Below are 26,620 nucleotides of genomic sequence, written 5' to 3'. Positions count from 1 at the left end.
TAAGTGCCATCTAAACAGTTGAGGCTGTTAAGCATTCACTGAAGACAGTCAATGACTACAAATCTCAACAAGATTCAATTCTGAGAACAATTAAACAAAGTACAAAACTGAATGAGGATGAAGTCAGAGGTCATGAACTTCAGAAACAGTCCAACTGCAAAATCTTATTTAGTCATACAGAAACTTATTTCAATCAGAATATTGAAGCAGAAAGAAATAGTGGCCTTGGCTGAGACAATTATTTTAGCTGTCCAGTTCTGTATTTTACAAATATACCTGTATAGTCTCCTAAAAACATTTTTGTCTTACAAAATTAAAGGGAGGGTGACTAGCATAAATTGATTACACTTTCATTAATGTCACTGAGGAATATGATAAAATCTACTGTCATGCTGGAAAGAAAGTTTCCACAAGCAAATGTGCCTCAGTAAAACTTTACTTGTTAAGCAAAAAGAAAATTCTAGGAAACATCATCTTACTACTTGCTACAGCAATCTGAGAAAATACGCATCACCATGAAAGATTTAGTAAAGCTTGCATAATTTCACTATCACACTTTCTTAATTTGAAACCCAGTTCTCCACTCACACAAATGTGTACTATTTTTCTGCTGCACCCACGCACTGACAAGATCTTGTAAGTCTTGCAAAAGTGCTCTATTTCAGGACCTATACAGAGGCTTAATTGTCTTTTCCTTTTTAAGTGCTGCCTTAATCTGTTCTCTTCTATAGAACTTATGCTATTCTTCACCAGAATCTAGTGGCATCCTAAATAATACACAATACCAAAACTTTTGAGCATGCCAGGCTTCCTTGATTTTCTTCTCAAGATACTGACATTTTACAAATATGTATCTCAAAGCTCCAGATTTGAAGGCTTAGTTCAATATAAAAAGAATCCTGCGTGCGCGCGCACACACACACACACACATATAGAGGAAGCTATATATCTATGCATCCATAGATATATGTAGATGTGAATATACATATGCATACAAATATATATAAACCTTCTCAGTAGTTCAAACACATACAAAGAAAAAATTCTGCTTCTGGAAGATATGTTTTCCTCTTCTTTCTATCCTCCTAGCTTCCTTCACCTGTCTTCTCTGATGCTTATTAAAACTGTAGCTCAGTAAGGACAGTAAGTTCCTAATAGTGATAATTGTTTTATCCTTTTGCATTTGTGCAGAATGTTGTTCACACACTCTTTGAAATTATGATTTAGAGTGGATTCACCAATAGAAATCCTGACTGACAGTGAGATCTTTTTTGGTCTCTTAAATGTGATCAAATCTCCATCTAAATTTTATATTTCGAGCAGAGGGCAGAAAGGAGGAAAACTATATGTTTTACATTCTTTCAGTTTAAAACCATTGCCCCTTTCTTTGTCTTTACAGGCCTTGGTAAAAAGTCTCCACCTTTCTTATAAGCCTCCTTTAAGGCCACTGTAAGGTTTCCCTGGAGCTGCCTCTTTCCCAGCCTGAACAACCCCTACTCTCTCAGCCTGTCTTCATAGGAAAGGTGCTCCAGCCCTCTGACCATCTTCATGGCCTTCCTTTGCACCCACTCTAACAGGTCCATGTCTTTCCCTTGCTGAGGACTCCACAGCTGGACGCAGTACTCCAGGTGGGTTCTCACCAGCATGGAGTAGAAGGGCAGAATCATGTCCATTAACCTGCTGGTTACATTTCTTTTGATACAGCCCAGGATATGGCTGGCTTTCTGGGCTGCAAGTATACCTTGCTGATTCATGTTCAATTTTTCATCCACCGGTATCCCTGACTGCTTCTCTGCAAGACTGCTCTCAATCTCTTTATCCCCCACTCTGTATTGATACTGAGGATTGACCTGACTTGCCCCAACCCAGGTGAAGGATATTGCATTTGACCTCATTGAACTTCATGAGGTTCTCACAGACCCACTCCCAAGCCTATGAATGTCCTTCTGGATGACATCCCTTCCCTCAAGCGAATCAACTGCACCACTCAACTTGGTGTCATCCTCAAACTTGCTGAGGGTGCACTCAATCCCACTGTTCACATCATTAACAAATATATTATGTAGTATTGGTCTCCATAGGGACTCCTAAGGAACAGCACTTCTTACTGATCTCCATTCGGACATCAAGCTGTTGGCTGTAACTCTTTGGATGTGGCCAATCAGCCAATGCCTTATCCACTGAACAGTCCGCCCATCAGATCCATCTCTCTCCTATTTAGCAGACAAGGATGTGGCATGGGATCCTGGCAAAGGCGTTACAGAAGTCTAGGTAGATGACAACTTGACTTACAGAACACAAAACAGACAATAACAGAGATAACTAACAAATGTATGGATAATGTCCCTGTTGCTATTGCAGAATTATTATGTACACCTGAAGACAGAACATTCATGAACAGGACAACTGGGCCATGACTCTGAAGAAGGCACTGATAAAAAAATGTTCCGTGACTCATTCCACTCTTGATTTTTCAAACTTTTTTTTCATTCTTGTAATCCATTTGTGCTAGAGGATGCTCATGTACAGTTGCAGAAAAAATATCTATTTATCTTAAATGTTATCTTTTGGTGATCTCCCTCAAAAACCTCCTATTGCAAAGATTACAAAAGTTCCACTGCTATTAGATCACCACAATCTCATATTCACTTAACATTCATTTATCCATGCTCATATGCTTCTTAATTAATTGTGTTGAGACAAATTTTATGAGGGTTAGATTAATGTTAGCACTTACTTTGACTAGATTTCAAGTACAACATATAGATTTCAAGACATTTATGATTAAAGTGCACCTTAAAGTCTAAATAAGAAAGAATCCATAATTTAAAAATATAAGCTTTAAAAATATTTTCTCAGATATTTGTAACATACAAATGCAAATTACATTTTAATAATGTTTATTCTTTACCTTGTCCTAAAGTTTGCAGGATGAGGATGCCCATCATATAATGACAAATAATCATATTCTTCTTCTAGAGCAAAAGACTGAAAGACGATCTGTATTCTGTTTCTTTCTTCTGCTATTATAACCCATGTACAGTTTGCACCATTTGGATATCCATATGGGAAGCCAGGGCTTTCTATAGTACCATTAAGTCCTTTTAAAGTTCCACCACAGGTATAAATAAATCCTAAAAAAAACCCGAAAGAAACAAAAGTTAGCAATCCATTTTTATATCAACCTTTGACAAAATACATAATTGCAATTCATAATTTCTAAAAAATTATCAAAATTCATTAAAAAATCAAAGTGCTTCATTTAGAAAAGTAAAGGCCATATTTTAATACAAATCCTGGCCACTTCATGCAAAACAACCCTGCCCACCTAACAAATGTGTTTTCCATGCTGTTTATGTAAAGACATATGGTAGCATCATTGCAGATAAATATATATAGCAACTTCTATGACTAAATTTGGTCACATATGAGGCAAAGTATTTGCATCAATTCCCTTTTTTTAAAAAAGGGAGAGAAGCAGCCAGAGCAAAGTAAATTAGTCTTCTTTTGATCCAGGTCTGATACAGATTATATCTATTAACCTTCTGCTACTCCTCCCAAGATTTTGGGAAAGGAAGAGGCTGAAAAAGCTATTTATTATGAAAAAAGCATTTTCCAATCAGTAATTCTGGTTTATGAAAGATGTGTACTTAAAAACTCAATATGAAATAGCCATCTGTTGCATCATTATATTATTGCATATAAACAACTGCATGGTACATTTGCAACCAGAAAGAATTTAGCAAGCTTTTCCATATCTAAACAAAATATTAAGATGAACAGCTTGCATGTTTTGACTGACTCTAAGTGGGTGGTTGTTTAACCCCAATACTCAGCTAAACCCCACACAGCTGCTTGCTCACTCTCCCCATTTAGGATGGGGGAGAGAATTCGAAAGGTTAAAAGCGAGAAAATTTGTGGGTTAAGATAAAAACAGCTTAATAGGTAGAGCAAAAGCTGTGCACATAAGCAAAGCAGAATAATGAATTCATTAGCTACTTTGGCAGGCAGGTGTTTAGCCGCTTCCAACAAAGCAGGGCTTCACATCTAACAGTTATATGAGAAGACAAACACCATAGTCCTGAATTCCCCCCAACTCTTCCTCCTCCTTTCCCTCAGCTTTTATCACTGAGCATGATGTCACATGGTATGGAATATCCTTTTGGTCAGTTGGGATCAGCTGTTCCAGCTGAGTTCTCTCCCAGCTTCTTGCCCCTTCCCAGCTTAGTTGCCTGCAGGGGCAGCATGAGAAGCAGAGGTGGCCTTGGTGCTGTTTAAGCACTGTTTCACAATAACTAAAACACCCTTGTGTTAACAACATTTTTTTTCGTTACAAATCCAAAACATAACACCACAGGATCTACTATGAAGAAAATCAACTCTATCCCAGCCAAAATCAGCACAATGGGCCAAAGCCAAAAGGTGGCGGATCTGCTGTTATATGTTTTTTAATACGAGTATCCCCAAATGTCAGAAGTGGCCCCACTTCATCAAGTGAGAGAAAGCACAAAGTGCTCAGCATGCTCTTTCAGAGAAACATGATATAAATTTTGTAACAATCTACAAACAAACAAACCATATGCCATCTCTTTAATTATACACACATGTATATATTTAAGCTCATTAAATCATCTTCTTTATGGCATATTCACAAGCTTGTCTTCCTATTGAGTATTTAAATGCAGAGACCCCTTTCTCTGAAGCACTAAGCAGAAAGCTCTTAAGATTTTACACTTTGTATTGCTACACTTGTAACTTTTCTTAACAACAGATGAGGAACACATCTAATATTTTTATCATGGATTTTTCACATTTATCTCCAATTGTGAGAAAAAAGATGCCTCTTATGAAGTATGATTATTCTTTTACTACAAATATTAGTATATTATAGATATATAGGACAGAGTGGGAGTGGAAGATTCTCTTAGAAAGTAATTAGGGCTTCATTTGCCTCATCTGACATGTAGAGCAAATTTTACCTTCTACTGTAAATTAGCTTGGAGAATTAATTTTCATATCAATGCCTACACACTTTCATTTGTTATCAACCTTCATTGCTAGAAGTCTGTTTTATTTATGTCTTTCTTCATCTCCTTCATATATTCAAGCTATTTTTAAATCTCCTTTATGTGTTGTTATTATTTATTATTTAAGCTCAGATGTTTTATTTAGCACTTTAAAAATCTTTCAGCATACAGTTTGTGTGCAAGTCACTTTACAAAACTAAACTATTTACTCATCATAAGATCTTCATACTAGAAATCTAGTACCTCCTTCCAGATATATTCACTAGAATAAGACTTTTTAAATAGCTAAGTATGCATAAATTTATCAATTTAGTTTTTTCCTATAAATCTCTTGCTGAGGTCTACTTCATTTGAATTAGAGAAAAAACTTAAGAGAGAGACTTCAAAATTAAATATCATGTATTATTCATTTCTATGCATCTCTCCAGACCCAGTGTGGAAAGCACAATGTAAGCTTCGGCTCAACATCATAATACAGCTCCATAATTTAGAACCTGTGTCACTGTTGTTGTATCTAAGTCAGGATAGCTATCAATTACATATGTTGTGTTCTGTTAACTGAACGCAAGCTATAAAGGAAAACTCAAATAATAGGTCTTCTGTGACCAAAATAAAATTATATTTTTCAAAAGAATAGATGCACAACGAGAAAGCGCCTTGCGAGGTAACTCACTAATGTATACATATTGAATCCAATAATTATTCCTATCCTTACATATATCTATGAAATACAAATTTCCATGACTCATAAAAGTTCAATTTACTCCTTTTATCCATATCCAATCTGTAACAAAAGAGAATTATTCATGTTCTTCAGGATGATGTAACTTGGATATTTTTCAGCGATGACTAGCAGAATGTAACACAGCTATGCATGTGTCAGAAGATACATTTTTAATTCCAAGAACAGAAAAAAACAAACAATGAGGTTTGATTTTGATAGGTCTACTCTTTTAGTCTGCAAAATAAAAAAATCCTGCCAACAGAATCCATACAACATGCACTTTAATCTCTGCTTTCATATGTTAATCCATTCTGTAATGCTCTTCACCTTGGCAGACCAACTTGGAACATTCATAATAGACAACATGCGTTAACTGATTGGTCTGATCAAAAGTTGAAAATATGACATTTATTTTCACAAGGCAAAATTCATGCTAAGGTAACTGGTAACATATACTGTGATCTTTTTCATCTAGATTTCAGAACTAGCATTCAAAACAGAATTCACTTGCAAGCTGTTTTTCATTAAAGAGAAGGTTTGAGTCAAAGCATGAGATAATTTTGAAAAGCTTGATGTTAGGCTAGAAAAGAAAAATACTTGTTGAGGTAAGTGTGAAGATGAACACCACTGCTTATATTCTCTTAATAGTTAGTAGTTAATATGATTCAAAGTTTCCATTGTAATGTTTTCTACCACATATTAAAATTAATTTAATTCTTATCAATTTTACATGGATAAATATTTCTTGAAATCAGAAAACACTGCCATTCTTCCTAATTTCAATCATCCTTTGATTCATTATGGCATTACACTAAGCATCAATAACATCAGTTCTTATTCAAGGTATTTACTCAATTTCATTGTCTTCTAATGAACCAAGTAATACTTAATGTCATATCAGTACCCCTTGCCATTGGATGTCCCATAACCATACTCACTCAGTACTCTACAGAGTTGTCTTTTACTTTTTCTTTTCCTCCTGACCATTCAACTGTACTGTTTAATAACATATTTCCACACCTCTCACCTTCCAAGTACACCACACATTTTGTTAATCCTCTTCATTTAATGTATTCTTTGATAGTTGTCAGCATCATAATTATACTGTCTGCATTAAAACATATGTTTCTAAGTTGCTTATGTATTTCGTTTTAAAGAGGTATTTAATAGTTGCTGTCATTTACTTTAAGAGAAAATTCAGAAAATGGAAGATGAATTGTTGACATGCTGCTTTTTTTCTTTTCTGTCTTTTCCGATATCCAAATCTTCTTTCATCTCTTTCACTTGTGCCCATCTTAAAGCACAGTCAATCCCAATACTTAAAATATTCCTCACCCATGTAACCCATGTTCACCTTCCTTTTTTTGTGCAATCCACCTATTTACAAAATTGTTCTTTCCCCCCTAGATGGTGGTGGTCTTCCATTCAGAACTCATCTTCACCACAGTTGTCTCTCCTGCTCTTTGCATGTTTCTGCAACACCTTTTTCTATTTGTGATCTTTGATCACCTGACTGTCTTTGGCAGCAAGGAACAGTTAATTTTCATAATGATCATAAATCAGGAAGGATTGTTCTCCTTATTCTCTTCTGTTGTGCTGGATTCTTTTTCTGTTGACTTGCTTTATTATCACCTTAGGTGATGAGTTTTCATCCTTCTTGTTTCCTTATTCTCCCCTATATTTTGGTTTGTGAAACCTCTTGCTTTTGTAGTTTCATATTATACTTTCACATGCATTTCGTAGCACTTCAAAGAACCTATTGGAATGCCACAGTGATAGATTTCATAGTGATGTGAACCTTTCCCTATTTCATGAACCCTTCTCTCCTTCCTATCAATCCTTCCTGTTTTTTGGAAAATATATACACAATCTTTGTAAACCACCTCAGCCTCTCTATCATTTTAATTGTTCTGGCATACCTTATACCAAGACCTCTGAGCCCATTTATAAAATGGAGAAGAGGAAGCTCTCACCAGATGTAATGACTGTATTTTATTTTGGACTATGTTTGAAATTTACCTTTTTTCTCATCATGTCTTAGTTCTCTTCCATTTATACTTCACCATTTCCCAATAAGCTTCTTTTTCTGCATAAAACAAGCCTCCTCTCTCTAACCTTAACTTCCAACACAAAGTTTTATTGAGTACAAACATGCAAGGAAACCACCTCCTTTAATGTACTGGATTTAGTTCCTTCCTACTCTCCACTTTTTTCTCTGCCTCCCTCAAATATCCAGCAGCTTGCATACTTCCTTCTTTCTTTCTCTACTGTGCTTTCATAACAGGTGTGACTGGTGACCTTTACACTAAGGACATTCATTGGTGTCCATTCCTACCAGAACGTTATAACACCCCAGTTCTTTCTGAGTCTCATTTTCCTCCTCTGCTAGGGAAGGGGGTTGCATAGACCAGCAGCAGCCCTGTGTTGCAGCACACCAGAACAGAAGCAGGCTGCACCTGTGCAGTAGTTTGCAGTGGGGTAGGTATCCATACCAGCTACAAGGAATTAGAGCTGATGATGATGTAGAAATACCTCTCTTATATCCATATAGATCTTTATACTTGTTTAACCCAATACTCTGTACTTCAAAGAACTTTTTCCACTTCCATCTCAGCTCCAGTAACAGCTTTTACAATGAACTTTCTACCAGCTGAGCAAAGTTTACATTTAATATTTCACCTGACCATTAAAAAAAAACCAAACACCTAAACCCCACCAACCGACACCACAGATTATTTATGTGATTTACTTCTTTTTTAAGTTCCCAAAGTAATAGTAACTTCTTCTGTAGTGTTTACGTGTATCTCTGTGGGTTGGTGTTTGTGTTTTGGGTTTGGGTTTTTTACTTACTATTTTTGTCAATCACCTTCTTTTTACATATAATGCTTATTTCCTTTATTTTAGACTGTTTTCTTTAGTCTACAGAAATTCCAGATATGCCTAATAAAGCCTTATAAAAAAAAAAAAAACCAAAACAAAACAAACCACAAAACTCTTGTGTTTGTGAGTGCACAATGTAAACACACCATTGCAGTGCCTCTGTGAAAATCAGCTCTTAAGAGTTCCAAGACATTTCTTAACTAAATCACCATTTCATTTGAGTTTGTTCTTAAAAATATTTGCTTTCACAAACAAGATACTTGAATGCTTATTCTCTGCATAGCTTACTGGAAATTTTGCCAATATGTAGACAATACAAAGTGTTCAAAAGAAGCCTGGTTTAAGACTCTATCTATGATTTGTATCATTTTGAGGTTGTGAGAAAACATAGTTATACTTTGTTGCAAACAATTATAGCATAAGCTACAACAAGGTGCCAAAATGGCTTCTCCAATCATTTGGTAGGAGTGGCTGGAAAGCCTATAACAAGCTCAGTGGATTTGGTACAGAATACCAGTCAAAAAGAAGTGATCACTGCATTCGAAGAACTTTATGGAAGTACTGTTTTTCCTCCAAGAAGTATTTCTTATCTTTCAGCCACCTTTTCTGAAAGAGTTTCAGAAATATTTTGGTGTTGTCTTCCACTTGTCTCAGCTGTGAAAACTGGAAAAGGGACAAAAGATTCTGCCCCTTCATGGGAAACTGAGCATGTTTCTTCTTTTAAGAAATGTAAGGGCTAAAAACCAGCAGGACTGCTCATATTCACACGGAATCCATCCTAAGAAGCAGAAGGCTTAAAATGGCAAGGTAGCAAAATAAATAATTGGATCTCATTTAACAACAGTATGCATAACATTTTTTGTTACATATCTTGAAATAATATTTATTGTCATTGTGCGGGGTTTTTGGTTCTATAACAGAAAACTTGTACATTTCCTATAACTGAGAACAAAAATGCTTTATTTTCAATAGTGTTGCCAGTCTGAGTACCTGAAGTTCTAACAAAAAACTACCACCCTGTAAGTGGTTCAACAGAAGATTATCACTTTCACAGGAAGGTACAGGTTTTTCCCTTACCCTTAGGCATTTAATTACTTTGATTTGTACATTACTCTTTGATGGGAAATAGCCTTCTGCTTCTATTCTAAAAGTGTTGCTACCACCACCACAGATGAAAGTCTGATTTCAACAAAGTCAGCTGAAATACACTCAAGATTTTATCCCTAGTATGTAATTAACTTTTCTTCTAAGGATATTTCAATACTTCTCTCCTATTCCTTATGTAATATTTCAAATGCCTTGTAGACAAGGGATCATCTGTTCCAAAATATCTGCCTTCTTGCTCATGCAGCCAGAGAAGGGTAATCTCTCAGATGTGACAAACATCTGGGCAATTGAACTAGACATAAAAACAAAAGAAGACATTTGGAATCTCATCACAGAACGAATTAAAAATCCTCTCTGGGATTGAAAGCCTGCCATATTTAATACCCCTCACACATGCTTGTGCTGCCAGACTTGCAGGGGAATCAGATTTCTTATATTTGGGGAGAATGTAGACAGATATTAAAGGTGTTTGGGTTTTTTTTAACCTAATTTGGATTTCAAATAATAGAATTCCTGGTCTCAGTGGCATTTGGCCATACTGCTCCTCTCTCCTGTGTTTGAACATAAACATTTTGAGCTATGACTTCCTTATTTTAGGAAAACTAATTGTAAGAAGTACCTTCATTAGTATTCTGACCCTGCAGTCTTTTTTTCTTCTTTTACCTACTCTTCCTGCAGTTTTTCCACTTGAAAAGTGGAAAGTAGCCAGCATAAAACTAGAAATTGATCCAGGAATCTTCCCAGCAGTTCTAAAGAGAACACCACATCAAAGGCATGGCTGAAAATGAATTAATGCAGATTTTGTGTTTTATTGCATGGGAAATTTACTCTGTGGAAAAGATATGAACAGAGATTCCACAGTAAAGATCAATTGTTGAAAGAACGATATTTATTTTACATTTCCTTTTTACTGTTCCTTTTTCTGAAAAGCTAACCACATGTCCAGAGGTTTTGTACTGTTTCATTTGTTGTCTTTTATTTAATGTGATCTGAGAAACTGTTAATTCCATTAATTAAATCAGAATCTTTTCAAAATTTGCTTAGAACCATCGCTTAACAAGTCAAAATGACTGGGAAGACCACTACCACAATACTATGAACTGCCAATGGCATTTTGAAGCATTTCTGTTCTTTGAGAAATAACAAGTCTGAATTTGCACAGGCTTCCTAATCGATTTTCAAATAACAAACCTTAGGGCAAAATTATCTTTTCATTAAAATGTGCTTGTAAGTAGTTATGCCTTTCCATGTAAACTGCATGAAAGACAGTAGTAAGATACAACCACTGCAGTAGGAGGTCAGACTAGAAATTCTGAAGTATTTTATCTTTTAGTTGAATCCATGCAATATATTGCTTCTAAAGCTTCATTACTGTTGTATTTATTTCTTATTTAATTTTAAATGTTGATAAAGAAAAGATTTTGCTGCCAAGAACAGGTCTTTGGGTCCCTAGGGTACAAATATATAACAGGGTCTGAAAAAGCTGTGTTTGAAAAAAATTAAAATTAATTGTCCACAGCAGAATAATTAATTAACAATACTGTGAAATTGGTAAATATCAGAATTCTTAAGTAAGGGAAACAGTCACACAATAAGATGTTTCAAAAGTCTTCACTCTTGGCACTATTGGAATATAAGCAAATATCCTCTAAAAAAAAAATACAGGTTAAAACAAAAGTAAGTTCTGAAAAAATTGAGATACATTTAGTACTACACTTTTAAATTAAAGTTCAAATGTTCAAATCCCCTAATTACAGTTTTCATTTTACATTACTAATTGAACAGTCAACATAATGCTGATTTGAATTCCTAAAACGTAAATCTCATTGGCATACACAGTAAACCTCTGTTATTATACAGCTGGTTCATTAAAGTCTAGGATCTGGGATATGGACCTCTCTAATGAGATTTACACAGAGATTTAATCTAGTGAAGAAAAAAAAAAGAAAAGAAAAGAAAACCACAATTACAATATATATATCTGGTAGTTTGAAATCTTGCAGTAGTTTCAGAGAAGTTACAGAGAATAGATTATTGCATTATTGCAAAAAAGGGAGGGGGGAGAAGGGGAAGGACAACCCAGAATGATGAAACAATTTCTAGTAAGCATTCAGAAAGGAAATAAATTTTATAAAATAAATATGATGCTGGTTTGAAGTGACTTCAACAAGATTAGAAAAGACTTTGAAGACTCAATGTTTGGAAAATCAGGACAAAATTAAGGCTCTGTTTTAAGTTTCTGCCAATAGAAACTGAATGTAGGAATGGCTCAGTATTTGCTGTACACTACTGTAGATGGTCTTCCTATATTGTTTCCTGCTTTCAAAAAATAACAGACAACTTTCTATGGCAGCTTAGATTGCTTCACATGTAAACAACCTAGAAAGTCTTCTCATTCACTCAAAGGGATTACCTTCAGAAGAAATGTAATTCTTAAAAAAAGAAAAAAAAAAACCCACACAAAACAAACCAACAAAAACCCCTCTTCTTGCTTTAGACTACATGGAAATTCAGACCTTTCTGTGTCTGCTATAAACTTGGGAAGAAAAGAAATGCTCTAATGCTTCGTGCTTCTGAAACATTACCATTCTCAGTGAAGCATCAGCTTTCTCAGTGAAACATCCGTAAAACCTGATGTCAATAGCTACCCTGTGAAGCCATTACTATGGGGTTTGGACTGTTGTTCCAAATGCACTCCTTGCAGTCTACAACAGCCTATGTTACCCGAGGGCAGCAAAATTAAAGATGTGTTCAGAATTAAAGGAAGCAGCAGTTGGAAAAAACAGCTATAGTCTTTGATCTACTCCAAACTGTGACAAAATGTTTTGAGGTAAATAGGAGACAGATTTGAATTAAATGGTCGGGACCTCAACCCCTTTTATGAATGTATTAGCAAATACAGCTTGTCTGAAGACGGGCAAGCAGAACAGAGGTTAAAAAGAGAAAATACAGTGAAGATCACTATAAATAATCCTAGATTTGTAGAATGGTTTCTGTTAGAAGCAACATTAAAGATCATCCAGCTCCATTGCCCTGCCATGGGCACGGACACCTTTCACTAGACCAGGTTGCTCAAAGCCCCACCCAGCCCAGCCTTCCATAAGTAGACATGTAAACACACAGTTGTGACATATGGACAGACCGGGGTGGGTTTCCTGTTTTTCATTTTCTAGATCATATTAATGGTGAAAAAACGCTAGCACTTCAAAAATCAAAGAGCCACAGACTACGTATGGGTCAAGTGAATGCAGGGAGTTCAGGAGAACTTCTCATGAAGGGTTTGATACTATGGGGCTGTTCCTGACAGTTCTTAGAAATGAAGGGAGAACAGTTTAAACATCTTGGAAACTAATAATTGTCAATTGTAGATATTCAAGTGTTATATTTCTACAGATTTTTCAGTTTGAAGTCCAATTTTATGAGTTAGGAATCTCATAAAAAGTTACAGATTTTAAACAACTTTTATTTTTTATCACTTCCTTTATTTTATGAACTTCTAACAGGTATTAGCACAGTGTTTGTGGTAGATCTGTTTGTGATTTTAATGATGCACTATTAAACCAAAGTGTCTGTACTGAAGTATCCAGGGCTTTTCTAAAATAAAACACAGCAAAACCTCCAGATATAAGGAACACCAGACCAGCCAGAAAGTTTAGTTAGTAAAAGTTGTTTGAAGAACAATGTTTTATGTTCAATTCTTGAAGTAATGTATGCTGTGATAGGATTTCCTCAAGAAATAGCACAGATCTTTTTTAAAAACATAAGTGAATTCTGTCTTTGTTTACTATAAACTTCCTAAAAAATTTAGGTTTTGATTGAAGCAGCCTTTTACTATACAAGCAAATTCTTCTCATCTATAAATCTACAGTCATAAATTTTTCAATGCTTTCATGAGTCTGAATACAAAGGTAATTTTTCAGATATTGTCTGTTCTGCTTACTTTTTAATTTTGAATGAATTTCCATTGTACATTTCTGAATTTGCAGCAGGTCAAAGTATTAACATCTTTACCATGTACTTCTTTCCAGGTGTCATAAATGTATTTTTTTATCATAAGAACATAAATTTTAGTAGTCAGTTGAGGCAGTACAGACTGAGGCAAAATAAAAAATAAGTTACAAAGAAGACATTATTAGTCACCAAGATATCTCAGTTTTTAAGGTTTTCTAATAAGGCCTCATTTATTGATATCAGTAAAACAATAACTTTGGTATTACAATATTGTTTATATTACATTAATTCCTAAAAATTATAAGCAAACATCACCACTGGAGGGTTTGACTCTATGTAGTATTACATACAAAATTATTGGCTAAAAAGAAAAACAGAGAAGATTTACCTCTGTATACACTGGAAAAAAACCTGCAAAGTCATGAAAAAAAATCTGGAGAAGATGATAAAACTGCTGATAACACTACTCTAAAACAGGAACAGTACAAATGTGTTCAACTCTCTGGCACTGATAGCTTCTTGAATTGATCCTATTTTTGAGAACATTTAATAGACATGACAATGCTAAAAAGTTCTAGAGCCAAGCAATATAATCAAGTGCTATTTCAGATTTTATTTTGGTCCTTATGGTCCCAGGACCATTGAAGCTCTTTACATTAATCTGTATATTTATTCTGGTCCTTTCCAGAGACAACCTGCTTCATTGTAGAGTCAACCAGATGAACTGCATACCTCAGACTGTCAAGGAGGAGCCAGCATATTACAGGAAAATGTTGGGAGCAGCTTATGTGAGTAACTAGATTTTAAACTTCAGCTGATGAGCAGTTTCCCCGGGCAGCTGTCTTTACTAGGACAGTGGATTGCAGAGAGAGGGGCAAGGGAAAGCACATTAAATGAGTCATCCACCTAAGCTCATTTTGCCAGTCTACCGAGTGAGATAAAAATCACCACATTGTGTCACCACCATCAAGAAAAGCTGAATTTTCTCTCTGACTGGCTAATTAAAACCTGGAGCTACACTGTGACCATTTGCAGAAAGGGGAAAGAGAAATAAATACTTAATAGTATCACTGATGTCTTCTTTTCTGTCCTCCTTTGAAAATAACAGAGAAACAAACAAAAATCCAATCACACCATCCAGCGTCAAAGAAAAACCCATTTGTTCTCAAGAACTAACCAGTTACTCTTTTCCATATTCCTGCTAACAATATCTTCTGACCAAATATGTTAGATTACTTGAACTTCGGCTGCAGAACAAAGTTAGATAAAAAGGTCATGTGAAAAAACAGACTGAAGAATTTCTCTACAAAAGGAATATATTAAAATGTTTAATGACAGAAATAGAACTGATATGGGCAGACAGCATAGCACTGAAGTCACAGAAATGGGAAGCAAAAATATTTAGGTAAATAATTCAGACTTGGATGTTGTAGTTTAACTTGGTACATAAAACTGTTTGAAAGAAGAGTTATATAATTCTATTTTAATAAATTATTCTTGTAAATACTGAGATTTTATTGTTGGTTAGATGTCTTCATGTTCATTTGAATAGGGCAAAAGAATTCAGCATATTACTTTTTGCAGTATCTACTGATTAGAATTTGGACAGACTTTAGCTAATGTGCTAGGTATTCAGTATTCATAAATGCCTCTTACATACTATTACACTATTACTATTCCCATGCAAACACTCTATGCATGGGAAAAATGTAGATGTCTGGTCTGAGTCTTTCTTCTTGGGTTTCATCCTGTATCAGCATGAAAAAAAATTGGTGCTAATTATTTCTTGAGACTTAATGACAATTTGTTATACAATAGCCTAAGGCACAGCCTTGGACATTCAGTTCCTCACTCCTATTCATTAATACTCAGCAGGGGCCTGGTCTTTTCTTATCAAGTAAGCAAAACACATAATTTTCTATTAAATTGTGTGACTTTACATCTTTAATTGTTGTGCTCTCTAGTTTTAGCTTATTTCACCTTTTGGCAACTGTTACTGCAAGTATCTCTTCCATTCTGCAGTACTGATGTCTGCTTTCAGTAGCTAACATTTCTGAAATTAATCAGTACCCCCCATTTCTAAAAAGCTGCTGGTAATAGTGCCACTGGCTTATCATGAATAATCATCCCCTCTGACATGACAAACTAGCTCTAACAGAAAAGCTATTACTTTGAAACAAATTCTACTGCAATGAAACATTCTCAGTAGTAAAGAATCTCAGTAGAGTATTAAAGCTTGCTCATTTCTGAACAAGGGGAAGAAAGACCTTTGTGTCTTTCTCAGGCTGAATCTTTATTAAATATTGGATAATAAAAGTATCTTATCTAACAAAATTTTTAGATGAGATGCACTTATTTTGTAAGTCTTTAGGAACTATGTACTTTGATTTTTATTTTATCATTAAAAAAATAAGCATGTGGTCCTCCTGGCATTTTAGTATGAATATGGAACTCACTTTTTTAATCTTTTTTTTTTTTTTCCTAAACCATAGACATGTTATTGTGTTGTTTACTGATTCCCTGCTTCTTTGGAGTAATTCAAAATGTCTGCTTATAGCAAAGCAAACACTAACACAGAGACAGCCTTTTCCATAGGAAATGTTACAAAAAGTTTGATTTCAGTATATATGCATCTGTCTGCAATCATCAAGACAGATAGACTTATTGATAGTTATTAAGGCAGGCAAAGGACATACCTATAATACTTCTCTAGGAAACTAAGATGTTCTAACACTCCACACTGACCACTGTGATAAGGAAATGCTCATTCTCATTCTGCATAAGGTGTACAAGTTGTTCGTAAGAAGGAAGACTTTTCCAGTAGTTTAGGAAGTCAAAGAGTGGCTTTGCATTGTTGCATAGCAAGATTAAAATATTGACTTCTTGCAGAAAGTGGGATTTAGGGAAGAATACAAATCCTTCCAGAAAACCTGGAGAGACGAGACTCCCTTCAAAGGTTGTGAATATTTTCTCATAGTAGTTTTGAGGACACTCTTGGTGTATCAAACACACCAGTAACGATACCAGTAGAAACCTTAAGGACATATGTAACAACTGCTTTTGTTACCAGGGGATATAATTTAAGATCTATGTTTAGTCCTCATATTACAAGAGAAACACCACCATTTGATGCCTCTAACAGAATCATACTACAAATGTGTAGTATACTGTTTCATTGTGTTCAGTCTGAGGCAAGAACACGGAGTTTGGATTGCGTTTTGGTAAGAAAATACCAGAAAAGTGGGGCTTGGTAGAAGACTGCACCAGAGTCAAAAATCTTTGACTTTATCAAAAAGCTTGTCTCAGAGGAGATTGACCAGCTTCTGTGGCACTGTCTTTTCAGTGATGGTTGGTGCAATTGGAAGCAGAATTAATTGGAATGTTTGGATACAATTTATTTTTTAAATTTTTTTGCATAGTAAAAATCTGTTAAATCAAATCTTCTTTGAATGTATATCCAAATACATTTTTATTAAGGTTTCTTTGTGCCAACATGAACTTCTGGTCTAACTAAAAATGACAGCCCATGTAATATCTAGCTGTTCACAGTAATTACTGGGGTGTGCACAACTCAGTTTCAGGTCCTTGTTATTTGTGTTCTCCCAGTGTTTGTGTCCGACAGAGTGCTGGACAGAGGTTACTTGCAATTCAGCTTCATGCTTATATCTTCTAGAGTGTCTTATGTCCCATTTAAGCTGTTACTTAGGATCAAAGCCAAGTTTTTAAACCACTCTTTTTTTTCTGAAAAAGCAGATCTGTTCTCAAGCTTTAATTGTACATCCAGTATCCACTAACTACTAAATGCAGTCCAGGAGTTTAAGTCATCTTTATGTTCCAGTACTGACATCTATTATTCTTTCATCTGCTTATAAATGAGACAGAAAGAGCAGAATTTGATTAAATGTGGGTGTTTACAATGGCCCAACAGCAAGGCTCCTGTTATCAGTGGAGTGCTGGACAAAAGATTCAGGAGTGCTTAGTCATGTACATCAGACTGCAATAAAATAAATGTACTCCATATAGTCTCTGTTGGCTATAACACAGATTTAAATACTTAGATCAACTTAGACACCTACTCTGCATCTGCCTAATGTCAAGTGAAGGAATCCTGCTAAGGTACTTCTGCAGTTTAGTCCTTTCCAATTATTATATTAAGGCCTTTTTTTCTTCCCAAGCAAGACAAGGACAGGAGTAAAATCAGGCAAAAGTGGGCAGTTGTCTAGAATCCTCTGTATTTACTTGTAATTATACCTGTAAGGTTCACAGTGCTTTCTTTTCCTCTGCCTTTCCTGAAGGAGATGAGGGCCAGATATCTGAGAAGTGCATACTCAATATCTGGTCTCCATTCCCTACTTGGACACTACAACACAGATTTGCTATCATTGCTGCTGTTGCTGTAGTATGCACAGAAGAATGTAAGGTGGCTGGCATTGCAAGGAGAAATCTGTCAGCATTTTCCATCAGTACTAACTGAAGCCACAGCATCTTGTGGGTAATGGCAGGCGCATCAAGCCGGTTTTATTCATCTCACTCTCCCTGTAACCTGTTCCTCCCAGATCCAAGAGGTGCAGAAGGCTGCTCAGCTTCTCTCTCCCTCTATAGAAGAGGAAGTTGCAGAGAATCGCAGGACAGAGTCTCAGATCCTAAAATCAGACCTTTATGTGCACAGAGTGGAGTTGATGGAGAGACGACAGTGAAAGGGGAGAGAACAGTGTGTAACAGCAATACTGCTTAACCAGCTCTTCAACAGAAACACGATGAAAATTGTATCAGCTCTGCAGCTGGTGCAAATGAATGCTCTGCACTGGGTTTCTTTTCAGAGTGCCCCAGGTCACGTTACACCAGTGAGGAGCAGCAACAGCTTTAAGGGAACAACCGTAAGCAACTGAACAGGGGCTAGAGAGCAAGAACAGTACTGAAAAACATCTTAACAGTAACCCTCTGTCTTCTTCCTTCCCACACAAAATATCTTTTCTTTTTGTTACAAAAATTTTGTATCTGTGCAAAATGTAGATGCAATAATGAATTTTAATTAGTGCTTAGTGTGCCAATAGAAGTTTCTACAGGAGTGAGGAATGGTATATTCTTTTCTCTCTTATTTACTACCTCTATAATTAGGACTATGCAATTATGCTATCACTGTAGTGAAATGAGAATGGAATCCACACCCATTATAAATAATCTACCCAGTCTGCATGGAAATTACAGAATTTTCAAACAAAAAGTAATTATTTTTTTCTGTTTCTCTTAATTACTTTGTGGTAATTTGAGGGATGCAACCAAGTTATTAATGCAGTGCAATAAGCTGAAATCAATGCACAGTGAACCTAACAACTTTTAAAAAATAACACTTTATTTCTTGGATGTAAAGGATGTGTGGACTTTGTTCAATTACTGTGGCAAACTGCATATAATTTATGTTACAGGGAGGGAATATAACTGCTGCTGAGTGCATTCAAAAATCCAGATTGCTATGCTGTTAACTGTGTGCTACTAAGATGGTGCAATTTTTAATATTAGAAAAGCTCTTTGAATATGTAATATGAAGTGGTATATCAAGGCTAAACATTGGTATGATCTGGGTTGATTAACACAGTAACTCTTAGAACTCAACAGAAAGCTTAAAGATAGCAGATCTCCATTTAAAAAAGCTGAATATCTCTGTGCCCAGATTCTGTGACTGCTTTCAAAGCTTAAAAATTCATTAAAGCTCTTGAAAGTTCAGCATATATGCAATAAAAAAATTCAGAGAGGACTTCTCAGTACTTCAGAAACAAAACAAATCATGGGGACCACTCCAAAAGGTTACCTTTGAAAAGAATCATGCTAGAGTGCACTGCATTTGTATTTGTCTGAAAAATGTTTATAAGAACTTAAAGAGGAAAAAAGAGATAATTTTAATTATGGTTATTTTTTTTAAATTACACTGGACTTTATTAAATGCCAAATGAAACTCATCCATTAGCTATATTTTGAAATAGGAGATTAGATGCCCAAGGCTGTATCCTAATGTTCAGGAATGCTGAGAATAAGGCAGCTTCTGATAAGAATCAGGCTGTTCATTTACATGCATAATCAATATATTTTTAGATCTCATCTAGAAAATGTGGGACACTTTCTCTAGATCTTCTTTCCTTTTTTTTTTTTTACTTTAGGATTCTGTTCACAAAATAACTTTTAAAAAATGTTTGCTTGCTCACAAAAAACCCTTCTGATAGTCCAACAGAAATTGTAAAACAATGAAAAAATCCCAAGCCTATCCATCTAAAAAAATGTATAATATAATAACATTAAAGTATATTTCAAAATTTTATTCATAATGGAGGAAATCAGAAGATTTCTTTCTTCCTTTCTTTGTGCTTCATTCCCTTATCAACACTGCCTGAAAATCTGTACTTTTTCTTCGTTACAATGTTTTGTCAAAGACCAATCATTAGCTCTGGGTAACGTCTTCCTACATGGTCCTATTCAGCAAAACAATTAGGCACATTCTCAACATGAGACATTCTGTTCTGCTTTGCATATAGATTTGATTAATATTTTGCTTATGTAAATCTGTAATCCTAAATGTTCGTAGGGTTAATGACCCCATGCAGAGTAATAAACAGCAAGAATAATTGAAATAATCTATTTAAAGGGTTGTTCATGCCTCTATGAAATTATGAATTGATTTTTTTTCTGTAAGCAGGAGTAAATCAAAACAATTTGTTTCTTGCGATTCACAGGCAATTAAAGCTTCTGGTTTTATAAAGATTTAAGATACAGAATTTATTTTCACTGAAAATCCATAAACATTGCAGGCCACAATATTATATTAATCCCATACTTTGGAAAACATATCAGGTAGCTCCAGCCTGCTTAACAGATTTCCTTTTGAATGTTAAGCACTGTACTTAAAACTAAAGACATCTCCATTTTTTAAATAACACAACACTCAATATGTGCCATCATTAAAATGCATTCCTTTCACAAGATTTTTTGCACAAATCTTCTCTTTGAGTTATCTTAATTTACTATGTAATAATACAAGGAAAATTAAAATAGAATTGTATTATTTATTGAAAGCTTTTATATATGCTTAACTTTGTAAGGAAAATTGTAAACATTACTACATTTATATCATTGTATGAGGGACAATATCTTAATATCTTAGCAAACCTACCTGGTTTTATTTTTGCAGTTTTGTTTCATTAAATATTTACTTCATTCAGCTGCTTTATTTTTTTCAGTATTTCCTTCTAGCTTCTTCATGCATTCTCTTACTCAATTCTTTATTGCAATAAATTGTATATTTTTTTCCACTTCAAGTTATTTTCCTAATTGTTTCAACAATTTGTTTAAATGCTATTTCTCTAATATTTCTCCATGTTATTGTGTATGTTGAAAAAAAGTGGAAATAAGTAGTTTTAGGAATAACAGAAAATAATATATTAATTGATTGTCAACAGCAATTGCTTTAAAAACATATCATCACAGAAAACATCTCCTGATCTGTCTTTTAAACTTCATGTTATGGGAATTTATTGCCTACTTAAGCTAGTAACCTTTCTGTGGCTTGCATTACCTGTTACAGGGGAAGATGACATTGAGATATTGTAGAGAAACAAGATGGAATATTCCATCTGGCTGAGTTACAAGATTTGCAAAATGCCCAAGGAATAATACAGAAACATTAGCTACAGTTACCCTTCTCATCAGTCCCTAGATGTCAAAAAAAATAAAGTCTTAACAACAGGTAAATATAATCATATCCCTGTGAGTTTTACACTTCAATGAGTGACCCAGAATCAGGAAGATTATTACAGCTAATGAGCTCAAGAAAGATGAGAGAACACTTACGGATTAACACTGAGCTGTTACCAGGTTCCCAAATTATGACATTCCTGGCCACTTTTCTCTTTAATTTTCTTTAACTTAATGTTTCTTGGGATTCATTACGGCAAAACATTTATATAGAAAGTTAGAGAAAGGAGTTTGTACATCATATCATTAATTCATGAGGATCGGACCTAAATGATTACAGAATGACATAGCTACATGACTTTGAGCTAAGACAAGCATACCACCACAGAAAAAAAAAGAGAATGAAAGCAACTACAGTTCTACACAATGATATCTATAAAGTGTTTTGCCCTTCAAACATCTGTAAATGTCTCATAAAAAAAAAAAAAAAGCTTCAAGATAAAGGACAGAAAGAATTCCTACCTGCAAAATCAGCAGAACACTTCTGAATGAAATGTGCTTTCCTTTTCTGCCACTAGTATTTTTTCTCCTTTCTTACATTACAAAATGCACAGTAAAATATATAGATATATTTATTTCATTATTGCAATTAAAATATATCTAGAATGAGACAAGACAAGGAGGGGACTGTGTGGCAGTTTTTACAGGGTCTGGATGTAAGGACTTTAATAGTAAATAGGACATTTACATTAGATTAAGACGACCTCTGTTCAAAACTGGCTCACTGGGTAACTTCCATGCCACTCACCCCATGTCTCCACTTTCAGAAACAGAAACAAAACAAAAACAGTCATATATTATTAATTTTGTTTGTTTTGCAGGCAGATTAGTACAAAATTATCTTTTATTATTAGTTTTCAAATGAAATTGACAGTTAAGATGCAATGAATAAGACTGCATGACAGCATGACTTCAGCAAGACTACTAAGGAACACTGGTACCTAAGGGTTATTTATGATTGATTTATTTGAAAACTGATAAAAAAAATCAAGAAAGTCAGGGCATTCAGAAGAACACAATCTAGACAGTGTCAATGGAGCAAGTTAATACAACCTGGACTATAAGAAAAACAAAGAAAATTGTGTCTGGAGAGCACAAAGTCAGCAAAATAGTGCCACAGAGGACAAAAAGTAGGTATGACTTCACTGAATACCTAAAAACCTTCACAAAACCTTTTGAAGACTGTAAATCGAGCACCAAATCATGGTGAAAGATTACATGTTGCTACAGATGGTAGCAAGGAGGTGACTAGACTGACATTATTAATCATGTTTCCTAGAGCAGCACCTAGAATCAGAGAATCAGAATCATAGAATTATTTATATTGGAAAAGACTATTAAGATCATCAAGTCCAACCATTAAACTAGCACTGCAAAGTCCAGCACTAAACCATGTCCCAAAGTGCCACATCTACACATCCTTTAAATACCCCCAGACATGGTGACTCAACCACTTCCCAGGGCAGCCTGTTCCAATGCTTCACAACCAACACAGTGAAGAAATTTTTTCTAATATCCAGTCTAAACCTCCCCTGGCACAACTTGAGGCCGTTTCCTTATTTCCTCTTGTCCTTTCTCTTGATATTTGGAAAAAGAGACTGACCCCCACCTGCCTACAACCTCCTTTCAGGTAGTTGTAGACAGTGATAAAGTCTCCCCTCAGCCCTCTCTTTTCCAGGCTGAACAATCCCAGTTCCCTCAGCTGCTCCTCATAAGACTTGTGCTCCAGACCCTTCACCAGCTTCATTGCCTGTCTCTGTACATGCTCCAGCACCTCAATGTCTTTCTTGAAGTGAGGGGCCCAGAACCGAACACAGCATTCAAGGTGCACTCTCACCAGTGCCAAGTACAGCGAGACAATCACTTCCCTAGTCCTGCTGGCTACAATAGTTCTGATACAGGCCAGGATGCTATTGACCTTCCAGTGAAGAAATGTTTCCTAATATCCAACCTCCCCTGGTACAACTTGAGAATATTTCCTCTGGTCCTATCACTTGTTACCTAGGAAAAGAGACTGACACCCACCTCTACGACCTCCTTTCATGTAGCTGTAGAGAGCAATAAGGCCTCCCCTGAGCCTCCATTTCTCTGACCCCAGACTCCTCACCTGCTCCTCATAAGACTTGTGCTCTAGAGCCACCAGCAGCTCTGTTGCCTTTCTTTGGACATGCTCCCGTACCTCACTGTCTTTCCTGTGGTGAGGGGCCCAGAACTGAACACAGCATTCAAGGTGCAGTCTCACCAGTGCCAAGTACAGTGAGACAATCACTTCCCTAGTCCTGCTGGCTACACTAATTCTGACGCAAGCCAGGATGCTGTTGGCCACCTTGGCCACCTGGGCACACTGCTGGATTATGTTCGTTCAGCTGTCAATGAACACCCCCAGGTCCTTTTCCACCAGGCAGCTTTCCAGCCAATCTTCCCCAAGCCTGTATTGTTGTGCGGGGGTTTTGTGACCCAAGGGCAGGACCCGGCACTGAGCCTTGTTGAACCTCACACAATTGGCCTCGGCCCATGGGTACAGCCTGTCCAGATCCCTCTGTAGAGCCTTCCCACCATCCAGCAGATCAACATTCTCCCCCAGCTTGGTGTCATCTGCAAAAGCAGTGAGGGTGCCCTTGATCCCCTCATCCAGATCGTCGATAGAGACATTAAACAGAACTGGCTCCGGTACTGAGCCCTGGGGAGCACCACTTGTGACTGGCCACCAGCTGGATGTAACTCTATTCACCACAACTCTTTGGCCTTGGCCATCCAGCCAGTTCTTTATCCAGGGAAGAGTATACCCACCCAAGCCAGGAGCAGCCAGGTTCTCCAGGAGAATTCTGTGGGAAATGGTGTCAAAGGCTTTACTCAAGTCTGAGCAGACAACATCCACAGCCTCTCCCTCATCCACAAAGCGACTCACCTTGTCATAGAAGGAGACCAGATTAGTCGAGCAGGACCTGCCTTTCATAAGCTCATACTGACCGGGCTCGATCCCTCGGTTGTTCTGTATGTGCCACGTGATGGCACTCAGGATGATCTGCTCCATAACCTTCCCCAGCACCAAGGTCAGACTGACAGGCCTGTAGTTCCCTGGATCCTCCGCCCAGCCCTTCCTGTAGATGCGTGTCACATTTGCTAACCTCCATTCACCTGGGACCTCCCTGTTTATACAGGAGTGATGATAATGATTGAACGTGGCTGGGTGAGCACTTCCGCCACTCCCTCAGTGTCCTCGGGTGGATCCCTTTTGGCCCCACAGATGTGTGTCTAAGTGGTGTAGCAGGTTGATGACCATTTCCCCTTGGATTGTGGAGGCTTCATTCTGCTCCCTGCCCCTGTCTTCTAGCCCAGGGGGATGGGTGCCCTGAGAACAACTGGTCTTACTATTAAAGACTGAGGCAAAGAAGGCATGGAGTACCGCAGCCTTTTCCTCATCCTTTATCAACGTTGCCCCCTGCATCCAACCAAGGATGAACATTCTCCTTGGGACCGCTTTTGTTGCTAATGTTTTTACAGAAACAGTTTTTATTGTCTTTTACAGCAGTAGCCAGATTAAGTTCTAGTTGGGAGTTGGCCCTTCTAATTTTCCCCCTACATAACCTCACAACACCCTTGTAGCCCTCCTGAGCAGCCTGCCCCTTGTTCCAAAGTTCATAAACTCTCCTTTTTTAGCCTGAGTTCCAGTCAAAGCTCTCTGTTTAGCCAGGCCAGTCTTTTTCCCCACTGGCTTGTTTTTCAGCACATGGGCACAGCTTGCTGCTGGGCCTTTAAGACTATCTTCCTTAAGAATGTCCAGCCTTCCTGGACTCCTTTGCAGTTCAGGACTGCCTCCCAAGGGACTCTGTCAATCAGGCTCCTAAGCAGGCTAAAGCCTGCCCTCTGGAAGTCCAAGGTATCAGTTCTGCTGACCCCCCTCCTTACTTTTCAAAGAATTGAAACCTCTATCATTTCATGATCGCTATGCCCAAGACAGCCTCCAACTACCATATCACCCACAAGTCCTTCTCTATTTGCAAACAGCAGGTCCAGTGGGATGTTTTCCCTGGTTGTCTTACTGACTAGCTGTGTTAGGAATTATCTTCCACAAATTCTAGGAACCTCCTAAATTTATTCCTTTCTGCTGTGGTCTAGTTCCAGTGGACACCTGCTAAGTTGAAGACCTCCACAAGAACAATAGCTAGGAATTGTAAGGATCCTCCCAGCTGCTTATATGTAGTGGAATGAAGCTGGGTTAATTAGCATTGATGATATACAACTGTGGGTTGGCTTCAGGGGTGTCTGGTTGGCTGATGTAGGTAAGGTGCAGGTGTGGCTGGTTCTGTTAAGTGGTTGAGAGCCAATGAAGAGAGAGCAGCTGAGGAAGAAGCAAGAGGAGAGAGAATACACCCCTGATTGAGATGAGGAGAAGGCAGTAGAGGGATTGTATGAAGAGTATGCTGGTATGAGGTGGTGAAAGACCTTGTTGTAGCTTGATAATTTGGAGAGTGCTGGGACACTTGTAGAATATTTTGTCTGCCTCTTCATCCTGGTTGGGTGGTCTAAAACAGACTCCCACCATGATATCTGCCTTGCTGTCCTTCCCCCTGATTCTTACCCATAAACAGTCAACCTTATTGTCATCATCATTAAGCTCTAGACAATCAAAACACTCCCTAACATACAGGGCTACCGCATTGCCTCTCCTTCCTTGCCTGTATCTTCTGAAGGGTTTATAGCCATCTATGAACAAGGCAAAAATCTAATTTAATTTTTCTATGTCCTATGAACACAGAATACCTTAAAAAGTTTTCCTACTTGTAATAGACTGTGTGAAGTGTTAAGAATGGTGTTCCTATAAAATCTTCATGACATGTAATATGCTTTTTTTCAAAAACACATTTTCAAAAACTGTGTAAGATTTGACCTTTTCAATATGAATAACTTTGAACTAGATTGTGAACCTGATGTCAGTATTATTACTTTCTACAATACCTTCTCCAGTTTAAAAGAGAGAGAAAAAAGCAATTGTCTTGAAGGTCCTGTAGAATAAGAATATTTTTATTTTGCTTTTTCTCCAGGTGATAATTCCACCAGTGAACCATGATAAAGACATCCAGCTCAGAACTTCCTTACACACACAAAAAGATCGGAATCAACATAGCTATTCATCTTTTTCTTATGTTATATACTGCTTTGATAGATTTTTACTGAAGAGGAGATG

At 36.6% G+C, this 26,620-nt stretch overlaps 1 protein-coding gene across 3 annotated transcripts in view; it reads right to left on the bottom strand.

Annotated features, from left to right (window-relative positions):
• The window catches only part of CSMD3 (CUB and Sushi multiple domains 3), a 725,150-nt gene that overhangs the window by 638,233 nt on the left and 60,297 nt on the right, over window positions 1–26,620 (bottom strand). For all 3 annotated transcript variants that reach the window (XM_056333378.1, XM_056333379.1, XM_056333380.1), the window contains exon 2: window positions 2,912–3,134. In XM_056333378.1, the coding sequence (XP_056189353.1) occupies window positions 2,912–3,134 (223 nt within the window). The remainder of the gene's footprint in view (window positions 1–2,911; window positions 3,135–26,620) is intronic.

Source organism: Falco biarmicus, chromosome 3, assembly GCF_023638135.1.
Source record: "Falco biarmicus isolate bFalBia1 chromosome 3, bFalBia1.pri, whole genome shotgun sequence".
NCBI lineage: Eukaryota > Metazoa > Chordata > Aves > Falconiformes > Falconidae > Falco > Falco biarmicus.
Note: the sequence above shows the minus strand (reverse complement) of the source record. Positions and strands in the feature narration are given on the sequence as shown.